The sequence below is a fragment of the Ruditapes philippinarum genome, unplaced genomic scaffold (genome assembly GCF_026571515.1).
Source record: "Ruditapes philippinarum isolate M1 unplaced genomic scaffold, ASM2657151v2 ctg2326_1_1_1_1, whole genome shotgun sequence".
NCBI lineage: Eukaryota > Metazoa > Mollusca > Bivalvia > Venerida > Veneridae > Ruditapes > Ruditapes philippinarum.
The window spans coordinates 33,388-45,486 of NW_026860994.1; the positions used below are offsets into that span (position 1 = coordinate 33,388).

The 12,099-nt window shown below is 32.0% G+C and overlaps 1 protein-coding gene across 2 annotated transcripts in view; it reads left to right on the forward strand.

Moving 5' to 3' along the window:
* Positions 1-12,099, forward strand: part of LOC132714150 (glycogen debranching enzyme-like) — a 48,688-nt gene that overhangs the window by 1,398 nt on the left and 35,191 nt on the right. For both annotated transcript variants that reach the window (XM_060696932.1, XM_060696933.1), the window contains exons 2-8: positions 517-598; positions 2,042-2,264; positions 5,152-5,713; positions 6,133-6,241; positions 6,788-6,905; positions 10,493-10,705; positions 11,701-11,840. In XM_060696932.1, coding sequence (XP_060552915.1) covers positions 520-598; positions 2,042-2,264; positions 5,152-5,713; positions 6,133-6,241; positions 6,788-6,905; positions 10,493-10,705; positions 11,701-11,840 — 1,444 coding nt within the window. In that variant the 5' untranslated portion in view covers positions 517-519. The remainder of the gene's footprint in view (positions 1-516; positions 599-2,041; positions 2,265-5,151; positions 5,714-6,132; positions 6,242-6,787; positions 6,906-10,492; positions 10,706-11,700; positions 11,841-12,099) is intronic.

Sequence of the window (12,099 nt, forward strand, 5' to 3'; positions counted from 1 at the left end):
AAATTCAGTTCCCAAAACATGTAAAATGTCACCAATATTCTATGTGGACGGTTGGGCATTTTCAAATTTGTTATATTATTTCTTAGACTATTTATACATTCATCTGGAGGTGTGCAGCAGGAGGACAATTCTGTAAATCATTTATAATGAATACTATATTTTTCCAAGAATACTGGAGCTTTCCTACTCACCGGAATATCAGTGTCAATGTAACTTTTTGGCTAAACTTTTAATTCCAATTTCGTGTGCAACTTCAGATCTCATCAACCACTAAAGATTTCGCTTTTATTTACTTCACTGGCAGTCTGCCACATGTCTTTGGGTTCATTGTTTGAGGTCTGTTTCCAAACCTCATGTCTAGCATGTGACATATAACAGACGAATGTTTACAGCACATGTGCTCTTGTATTGTGTTTAAATGTAATAACAATTTTTTTGTAGAATTTAAAAAAATATATGAAAGTTATTATTTTTGTTGTAATTGTTTATGTACATTATTGTATCTTTCTTTTGTAGATCATGGCTTCTTGTCAAGTAAGAGTTTTGACATTGAATAAGGGTGAAAACCTTGAAACTACACTTTTTCGGCTTGAAAAAGGTTTGTCATTTTTTAGCTCGACTATTCGATAAGAATAAGTAGAGCTATTGCAGTCACCCGAGCGTCGGCGTAACCACTTATGTTAAAGTTTTTGTAATAGTTCAAATATTTTCAAAGTCCATAGACATATGGCTTTGAAACTTTGCACACTTGTTCACCATCATGACCCCAACCTGTAGACAGGAGGAGGTAACTCTATCAAGCATTTTGACAGAATTATGCCCCTTTTTCGACTTAGAATTTACGTTAAAGTTTTTGTAATAGTTCAAATATTTTCAAAGTCCATTGACATATGGCTTTGAAACTTTGCACACTTGTTCACCATCATGACCCCAACCTGTAAACAGGAGGAGGTAACTCTATCAAGCATTTTGACAGAATTATGCCCCTTTTTCGACTTAGAATTTACGTTAAAGTTTTTGTAATAGTTCAAATATTTTCAAAGTCCATTGACATATGGCTTTGAAACTTTACACACTTGTTCACCATCATGACCCCAACCTGGAAACAGGAGGAGGTAACTCTATCTAGCATTTTGACAGAATTATGCCCCTTTTTCGACTTAGAATTTACGTTAAAGTTTTTGTAATAGTTCAAATATTTTCAAAGTCCATTGACATATGGCTTTGAAACTTTGCACACTTGTTCACCATCATGACCCCAACCTGTAAACAGGAGGAGGTAACTCTATCAAGCATTTTGACAGAATTATGCCCCTTTTTCGACTTAGAATTTACGTTAAAGTTTTTGTAATAGTTCAAATATTTTCAAAGTCCATTGACATATGGCTTTGAAACTTTGCACACTTGTTCACCATCATGACCCCAACCTGTAAACAGGAGGAGGTAACTCTATCAAGCATTTTGACAGAATTATGCCCCTTTTTCGACTTAGAATTTACGTTAAAGTTTTTGTAATAGTTCAAATATTTTCAAAGTCCATTGACATATGGCTTTGAAACTTTGCACACTTGTTCAACATCATGACCCCAACCTGTAAACAGGAGGAGGTAACTCTATCAAGCATTTTTTTTACTATCAAGCACTAAGAATAGTCGAGCGTTGCTGTCCTACCGACAGCTCTTGTTACATTTACGAAAAGAAAATTCGTTATAAGCCTTTGAACTTTAGGAAACCTTTTTTGGAAATCATATTTGATCTACATGTGTATTTATATTGAAGTGCATTCATCATCATATTATTATAGATAAAGTTGAATTAAAAGGTAAACTTAGTGTTTGAGTTCTCAAGATTCTACCAAATAAGATAAGGTGTAAGTAGTTGGTAATATTTCAGTCTGTCTGTCAGTGATAAATTTCTCACTCTTTAGGACTGATCTGATATCAAATGAGTGTCTCCAGTTATTTGATTTCAATTCATTATTGCAATCTAAATGATTTGTATTGTAAACTTGTTCAATAATTGCTGCTAAAATAAATTGCAGATTGGCATTTACGTTTTGTATTGGGTCCATCTCTTCATGCCAGCACAGTACGACTGTATTGTAATCATCCTCCAAAGAAAGAAGTGCCATTCGAGAGAACAACATACTATGAACTTGAATGGAAGAGCTCCAGTGGCTCAAAAAGTGACAGTCATGATGTCTACACAGAAATATCCATGGTTATAGCTGGATCATTTAACTACTATTTTACCATAGATAACAGGTAAAACTTTCATTATACTCCAAAGATTCTTACATTAATTAAACATTAAATAAGATTTACTCTACTTTAAAAGATTTTTACCTAGGCTCAGCCATATGACTGTGGTATAAAGTCAGTCATATTTTTGTGTAAATATTTAATTTGAATTACAAAGAATTCTAGTTTTATATACATGTATCATGATTTTGCTACTATTACATGCCCCAAAGGGTGACATATACTTTTTAAATTGTCCATCTGTTTGTCTATTCTGTTTTTGTGCAGTCAGTAGCTTTGTTACTCATTGACAATTTTGATATGTTTGCACAAGAATCGAATCTCCAGGTCAAAGATCAAGGTCACACTTGTGTACAATGTTATAGTATGATTGTGAATAGATGGTTGTGTCTGGTCCATGACTGTCATTCATTGATGGATATTTTTAAAAATATTCATAAATATTTATTTCATTTAGCTGAAGTAGCTTCCACGAAAACCATTACTTGTCAATGGTCAAGGTCACACTAAACTTGATAGTTTTTATTTAAGTGCATTGATGTTCATGTCTGGTCAACAATCCTTATTTCATGGATGAATTTTAAAATAGCTTTGCATAAATGTATACCCATTATGACAACATGTCACACATAAGAATAAGATCTCCAACTCACACTTATATGCAAAAGTTATCTAAGTAGTTATGTGTGTGTGTAATTTTTATATTCATGGATGGATTAAGAAATAATTCAATAATTATTATTGGACAGTATTATTATTCATACAATGTACATTAAGAAACTTTGCTACATACTAAACCAAGGTCATCAACTCGAAAGCTGAAGACTATATGGCCAGTGAAAATTAGTTCAGGCCAGTGCAAATTTTAAGAGAATTTAGTTAAAAATATAGAAGAATAAATTCAAAACTGGACTTCATGCCAGTAAATTCAAAATCTTAAATTCACTGACTGAATGTATGCATATGTGTGAAACAATCATCATTTTCTTAAGCCTTTTTTGTTGAAAAAAAATCAATTTTGAGTTACAAAGTAAATATGATTTTAATATTTAAAATTTAGCAATATAACATTTAGTAATATTAACTGAAACATGAAAAATATAGAGTGTAACACCATTTATCGTCATTTAAATTTTTCAAAATGGCCGACCAATGATCTACATTTTGACCATTAAATCTGATTATGATTGAATGTGTGGTTTCCTTGTGTCATACAGCAGAAAATACCTAAATGTTACAGCTTATAATAATTTTTTGTACAGTAAGTGACTAAGTCCATTCTTTGTTTTCCTTCTTGTTTCCATGAGCTAAGAGGAGCGCTGTATATGTGTAAGTTCTAAGCAAATTAATTATCACATTCATTATTCATTTTTTTAAGAGCTGAGAAAAAAAGTTAGTAAAATATTGTGTCTAACAATATAAATCACCATGACAGATGCCTCTGCAAATATTTGGATTATTGCCACAAAGTAGCAGATACAAAGTGATTGATTCTTCCTTGCAGATAAAAACAACAGTTTTTTCTGTTCTATACAGTATGCAGATATAATAATAAACATACATAATCTAACTGAATTCTGCACGTCAGGTAGAAAAGAGCAAACACATTTAAGCATTATGAGGTTGAAACAAGTACATGCATTGTGTTTGAAGTGGCATTATTTTACTTATGTGAACTTCAATTACACTGATATTTTACATCAATTCAAATGATACAACAAGTAATTTATTTTCCTCCCTTTTTAGCTCACCTGTCACAAAGTGACAGGGTGAGCTTTTGTGATCGCTTTTCGTCCGGCGTCCATCCGTCCGTCCGGCGTCCGTAAACTTTTGCTTCAAATGACATCTCCTCATAAACCACTAAGCCAATTTCATCCAAACTTCACAGGAATGTTCCTTTGGTGGTCACCTTTAAAAATTGTTCAAAGAATTTAATTCCATTCAGAACTCTGGTTGCCATGGCAACCGAAAGAAAAAACTTTAAATATCTTCTTTTAAAAAACCCAAAGAGCTAGAGCTTAGATATTTGGCATGAAACATCTTCTAGTAAGTGTCTACCAAGTTTGTTCAAATAAAAGCCCTGGGGTCAAAATTGGCCCCGCCCCAGGGGGTCATTGATTTTCCCTATATGCATATAGTAAAAACTTAAAAATTCTTCTTTTAAAGAACCCATGGAGCTAGAGCTAAGATATTTAGCATGAAACATCATCTAGTAAATGTCTACCAAGTTTGTTCAAATAAAAGCCCTGGGGTCAAAATTGGCCCCGCCCCAGGGGGTCATTGATTTTCCCTATATGCATATAGTAAAAACTTAAAAAAATCTTCTTTTAAAGAACCCAAAGAGCTAGAGCTAAGATATTTAGCATGAAACATGTTCTAATGAGTGTCTACAAAGTTTGTTCAAATAAAAGCCCTGGGGTCAAAATTGGCCTCGCCCCGGGGGTCATTGATTTTCCCTATATGCATATAGTAAAAACTTAAAAAATCTTCTTTTAAAGAACCCAAAATCAAACTTCACACTTCATACTTGAAACTTCACACTTTACAGTTCAGATTTCAGACTTCACACTTTACATTTCAGATTTCAGACTTCACACTACATACTACACATTTCTGATATAAATATATTATGTGTAAAATGAAAAGTCTGAAGTTTGAATTCACCACCGGTCTTCCATATATTGCTGTGTACATGTACTTGTTGTTTTTGAAGAGTTGTGTCTATATGTAAGCTTAAAGCTTTCTACAGAATGTAGCTAATCCCGTTTTGTATAAACTAACTTGCCGATGGGATTGTTAGGATAATCTATTTCTATATCTTGAAGCAAATCTATATTTATTTTATTATTAATTACATTCACCTTAAAGGACAATTTTTTGTTTTCTTCAGTGGAGACATTGAAAATGCTGATGGACAAGGTTACTTCTTGGTTGATCCTACATTATCTGTTGGGGAGCAAGGCAAACAGTATACTCTTGACTGTTTACAGTGCCAGTCTGTCATATCTAAATGTCTTGGCCATTTTGATGACTGGGAAGGTAGATTGTATGTTTCCAAGGCAACTGGATACAACCTCATACACTTTACACCAATCCAGGCACTCGGCAAATCTAACTCGGCATACTCCATCAAAGACCAGCTTAAACTTAACCCAGTTTATATCAAAGAGGGGCAAAACTATGATTTCAATAATGTGGAAGGGCTGATCAAAAAGATGAATAGAGAATGGGAAGTTTTATCCCTGACTGACTTGGTATACAACCACACAGCTAACAACAGTGAGTGGCTACAAGAACACCCAGAGTGTGGGTATAATATGGAGAACTCTCCACACTTAAAGCCAGCTTACCTTCTGGACAGAATTTTACATCACTTTAGTTTAGAGGTAGCTGAAGGAAAGTGGGCAAGTCAAGGCATTCCACCAACTATCAGTAAAGAAGCTGATATCCAGGTATCATTGTCATTGTATTTATTCCAACATTTGTTTCTTTATTCAAAATAAACTTAAAATAATGCAGAGTATTGGAATTTTAGTTTTGTTAGCAATAGATCTAGTTTACAGCAAATATTTTGATATTGAAAAAATAAACAGCACACATTATTAAGTAATTAAGAAGTTGAAAATGTACTAGTACCTTAAAATTGGTTCATTATTGGGTATAGTTTTTGTCTTCATGAATATATATCATCATTTCTTTTATTACGTTTTTGGAAAGTCAAAATTTCTGTAAAATTTTTTAATAAACTTGTTGATAATTAGATATATTTGAGATTTAAGAATGTATAACTCAAAGATGCTATCTTTTCTTTATTAAAACTTTTCGTTAATGCTTGAAGATAAATCTATATGTACATGTATATATTTTTCAGAAAATAAGAGAGGTACTATTGTATGAGGTGCTCCCTGGTTTTAAAATGCATGAGTTTTACACAGTTAACATTGATGATATAATGAAGAGATTCAAACATGGAATTGAAGGTAATAAATACATAAATGTTAATATAGGTTCATTTTAAATGTCCATGTTTGCCACTGTGTAAATCCCTGCATTACATTTCTTTTCTTCTTAGAGGTCTGTTGTCTTGAAATTGCAATGTATATAAAAGTATACAGTTTCACAATTTTGGTGTTTTCACTTAAACTATTCAGCATATCAATATTTCACTAAAACATTACTGAGCAGTACATTGTTTGAAATCTTGCTGATAAATGTTCGTTCAAACTTTTTTAAGAAAGTGTTACCACAGTTGCAAGTTAATGAAGCTGTTGAGAGGTATTCAGTTGTATGTCAGAAAAAAAAACAAGACAGGAAGAAGTGAAATATCCAGGAAAACTGATATAATTGGGAAAAAAACTGAAGTATCCAGGAAAAATTATATATGAAGGGGAAAAACCTGGAAGTAGTAAAGTATCAAAGAAAACTGATATATGACCTTTTGTACTAGAGATTGGTAAAATAATCAAACTGTTTCCGTTATTACTATTTGAAGATGTTTGATAAACATTGTATGTTGTGTTTTACAGAAAATAGAGTCATAAAGACCGATAGTAAAAAGTTAGAATTGATTCAAGATCCCAGATATGAGAGAAATGGTTGCAGGATAGACATGGATGTGGCCCTGAAACTTTACAACACTGACAGGTCTGTTTCTGTCATTGCTTTTTGTTTATATAGGGATTAGATAAGAAGCATTTAAAGGCATATTGAGCTTCAGAAATGTATACATTTTTACTTCTGTAGAAAGAGAAAACCTGCATTTTATGTTTTAGTAATGGATTTAGAGCATGTTAGATGCTTATCACCTGAAGAAAGTATACAAAAATGTACCTGTATGTGCAATTAGAATTATTTGTCATAAAAGTAGCAAAGTATAAACTAAGTAGTATTTTGACTTCCATACAAAATACTTAATCACTTAATAACTGTACTAATTGCAAAAGATGATTCATCTATATGGTCAATAAACAACATTTTGGAACCTTTAACACGACACCAAAAGTAAAAAAGTTTGTGAAATATAATAATGTAAGTGTCTTTGGTACTTACTTAATGGGCTTTTTGTAAGATTTTTTTCTTTCTAAACATTTTTAATGCTGCCAAGGGATTTTAATTTTCTTATTTCAAGAAAACAGGAGAGTAAAATTGTGCAGCCAGACTATGGCTTGAGTTTTGTTTGTAAATTCACTAACTGTACCAAATAATTTGTTACCTCCAAGTCAGGTTTGTATGAAGATTTACTGTTATTTGAAACCAGTACAAGCTGGTAAATGACAGCTGTTGAAGTCATACATGTCAAAGGAGACATTTTGATTTGTACTGAAATTTAATATATTTTCTTGTCCATAGCCTATTTTCGTTAAAAAGATAATAATAACATAAGTAACTTAATATCATCACATGCGAGAAAAGATTAAAGTGACTATTTTAGATTATAGTTTGTCTATAAAAAGACTTTAACAAGGTGTTAAAAGGTAGATAACAAATAGATATTTCTTTCTTTATGTACATTATATTGATATAGCTATTTGCATAGCTGTTGGACGTTAAGATAATGCATTAAGGTCTTTTGTATGCTGATTATTTATAGGTAATAGTGAATAAGGTTAACATGGACAAAATCTTTAGAGAATACTTCAATACTTCTTGCTATGTATATTGTGTCATATACATTTTGACCTATATTTGAACTTGGTTAGTATTATTTGAGTGACTTGGTAAGTCTTACAAAAACTGACATGTGAAGTAGGTGAAGTGTTGTGCAATATGTAGGTGAAGATATGTTAGCATATTTACCTATTACCCTACTGTATTGCAGAACTGCGTATTTATCGTATTCTATAGTAATTGATTTTTCAGATACAGGTTATAGTACATTTTCCTCCAATTGTAAGATAAGTGAATCTATAGGAATTGCACTTATAATGTATTTATATCATCCTGTATGCAGAGAATATTCATTTGAATAATCTTAAATGAAAAAGAAATTTTTGCTTTTGAACAATTATTTGTCTTGTATATGTACTGAAATTATATAATGTTTCAACTTTGCTGATTTTCTTCTTGTTTTTTTCCACATTGAATAAATTTCATTTGATTTGTCAATCAAGTATATTTGCATCCTCATGCATAGATCCCAGGACCTATCAGATTAGTGTATACAATAAGAATTTTGCAACAACATATACTTCAGGTTAAATCTATTGTCATTTAAATAAAAGCCTTAAAGGTCAGTCTTGGTTTAATCTTTAACCTGCTGGATTTGAGTACAGGATTTTCCCAGCTTTTAATTTTGGAAAGGTCTTTTATGATTTTAAGGGATTTTAATAAGAAATTACAAAAATAAGTTGCCTAAAGTAAAGAGCCTGGCCAGGCTGCACAGATGTGTAGCCTGTTTAAAACAATATTGATAAAACTTGAATAATTGGCATCCATTGAAACATTTTTGTTTTAAAAAAGGTTGTTAAAAAAGTACATTTGTTTGAGTTGCCACTTCAAATATAATTTTGGAAAAGAATAAAGCCCTTTTGTGTTTAGGAAGTTGATTAATGAAGAACATTTTATTCTTTTATTTTAGATTTGAGCTATTTGTTTATAGTTTTTCCCTTTTGACTGAAATAATCTCAGATATTTTTTAGAGAGATTAGGATTCTATTGTGCTGAGCAATTTTCTTTGCTGGCCAATTTTTCTTTAATTTATTATACTTCTCCAAAGAAGGAATGGGAGTATATTGGAGTCATGTTGCCAGTTGGTTTGCTGCACATGCAAAAATCTTGTAAGCACTTCTTTCCCTTACTTTGTAATGGATCTGCTTGAAACTTATGTACACTATTTATGCAATAAATTAAAAGATTTTTAATGGGGGACAACACATGAAAACACCAGGTTGGTTTATATATTTATTATAACTACCAGTTTTGGGTAAGATATACCCTACCCTTCATCAGGTTATCACTATTTATACAAGCATGTAAATTTGCTTTGAAAAAAATTGTAAATTTCTCCCTTTCATATACATGTACAAGATTTGACCCCTTGACAATTTTTAGCTCACCTATCACAAAGTGACATGATGAGCTTTTCGGATCGCTTTTCGTCCAGTGTCCGACTGTAAACTTTTACTTTAAATGACATCTCCTCATAAACCACAAAGCCAGTTTCATCCAAACTTCACAGGAATGTTCCTTTGGTAGCCAACTTTAAAAATTGTTCAAAGAATTTAATTCCATGTAGAACTCTGGTTGCCATGGCAACCGAAAGAAAAAACTTAAAGATCTTCTTTTAAAAAACCTTAAGAGCTAGAGCTTAAATATTTGGCATGAAACATTGTCTAGTCAGTGTCTACCAAGTTTGTTCAAATAAAAGCCCTGGTTTCAAAATTGGCCCTGCCCCTGGGGTCATTGATTTTCCTTATTTGTATATAGTAAAAACCCAAATAGCTAGAGCTTAGATATTAAGCATGAAACATCTTCTAGTGGGTGCCTACCAAGTTTGTTCAAATAAAAGTCATAGGGTCAAAATTGGCTTCGCCCCAGGGGGTCATTGTTTTTCCCTATATGTATAGTAAAAACTTAAAAAATCTTCTTTTAAAAAAAACTCTAGAAGAGCTAGAGCTTAAATATTTAGCATGAAACATATTCTAATGGGTGTCTACCTAGTTTGTTCAAATAAGGGCCCTTGGGTTAAAATTGGCCCCACCCCCGGGTCATTGATTTTCCTTATATGTGTAAGTAAAAACTTAATAAATCTTCTTAAAAAAAATAAAAAATCTAAAGAGCTACAGTTTAGATACTAAGCATGAAATATCTTCTAGTGAGTGTTTGTTCAAATAAAAGCCCCTGGGTTAAAATTGGCCCCACCCCGGGGGCTTATATCCAGGTGATCAATTTCATGGCCATCATGGCCCTCTTGTTTGCAATCTGTCTGCACATGTAAAATCGTGTGAATGCTACTTCTACAATTCATGAATTGATGTTTTTCCACAATATTTAAAACAAGCATGTAGATGTGTCAGTATACAAAATTATTTGAATTTCTCCTCTTCATATAAAAGCAATGACCCTTTGAATCTTTTTATTGAAAATCAGCTTGTACATAATGGATTGGGTACAAATTTGTACAAGTTTGCATATGTTTTACAATATCAGAAATTGTGTTAAGATAGCCCCACAAAGTACAAATCAACAAGTTACCAACTTCATGATAATAATCACATTTAAAATGTTTTCAGGCCAGGTGCTATAAATAGAGAACAGAGAATTAAGAAATGTTGTGAGTTTTTGAAGGGAGATTTGGACGCTATAAACAAAGAGAGGCTGGATGCATTACATGACCATCTAAACACAGCTGTCAATAACTTCATGGCAAATATACGATGGAGATTCCTTAATGAAGACGGTCCAAAGATTAAACAGGTTACAGAGAGAGAACCGTTGATGCATGAGTAAGTTTAAGTTTAATATACATATACTGAAAATTATAACCTTTTCTTGCAATGGATCTTATTTGAGCATTCAATGGCCATCATTGGCCTCTTGTTTACATATTAACAAACACAACATATCAAGGTATAATCTAAGGATTGCTGACGATGTGGGTTCAAACAACCGTCAGGGGCAAGGCATTGTTTCTTTGAGCAAGAAAGTACATTCATTGGTTAGTACTGGTTGATTCCAGAAACAGGTTTGAGGGTGTTTTAATAAGCTTATAGCTTCTAACACAATCGAACTAAAATAAATTCATATAAACTAACACTACAAAATATGTATTGATAGCAAAATAAAACGTATGTATAGTGATCGCAATATTTTATTTTACAATATTTTGTTATTAAATGATACAGTTATTCAAATTACTGTCAAATGAAAATGAAAGAACGATATTGTTACAATATAAAAGAGAAATACAAATTACTGTCAAATGAAAATAAAAGAACAATATTGTTACAATATAAAAGAGTAAAAGAGAAATACATGTATGTTGTATTCACCTTACAAACAATACACAATATGACTTATTTATCTGTTTGGTGATTTAGTTCTATAGAACATGAGTGACATTTTTGCTGGGTGACAAATTGGAACCATTGAACCAAAGCCTTACTTCTGACCTTGATTATCAATCCTCTCTGATTTTTTAACCTGCCAGGGAAAAGTATACTTCTTGCATTTTGATTATTTAGAGAGATTTTTCTGTATTTTGTATAATTTGACACAAATTTTGTTTGTTATCCAATTCTTACATAAGCTACATTTCAATGTTGTAGTAAATAAAAAAACAAGCAAGGTAAGGCTAGCATAAGGATGTTGTTCTATCATGAAAAAGTGTATACTAGAGATGAGGACATGTATTAGGTAAGTTGGTTACAACAAAGATTGTTGAATGCATGTTTTATATACAGATGGATATATGAGGTGAAATGTATGTTTTATTTTTCAGTTACTTTATAGTATCAAAAAAGTACACAGGGTCTGTAGGGTCAGAGGAGACACACATGAATGGTGATGGTGGCAAATATGTGTTTGCTTGTAATGGTTGGGTGATGGGAGATGATCCACTGAGAAACTTTGCTGAGTCAGGTATATTTGTCTAAAACAACCATAAACTCAAATGTTAGTTACAAAGAGTAGGGAATATCTAGAGTTAGATAATGATGCCAGAGAGTGTAACTACTACATATGGGAATGAGACAGTGTTTCTTAAAGATATACTATGCACAAATTGATAATCATATTAGAAAATATTGATGATTGCTATATGGTCTCTTTGCAAATATAAAATAAACATGTTTTGACCTCACACAAAGTAGATATGTTTTGTTTAAAGCTCTACACACTA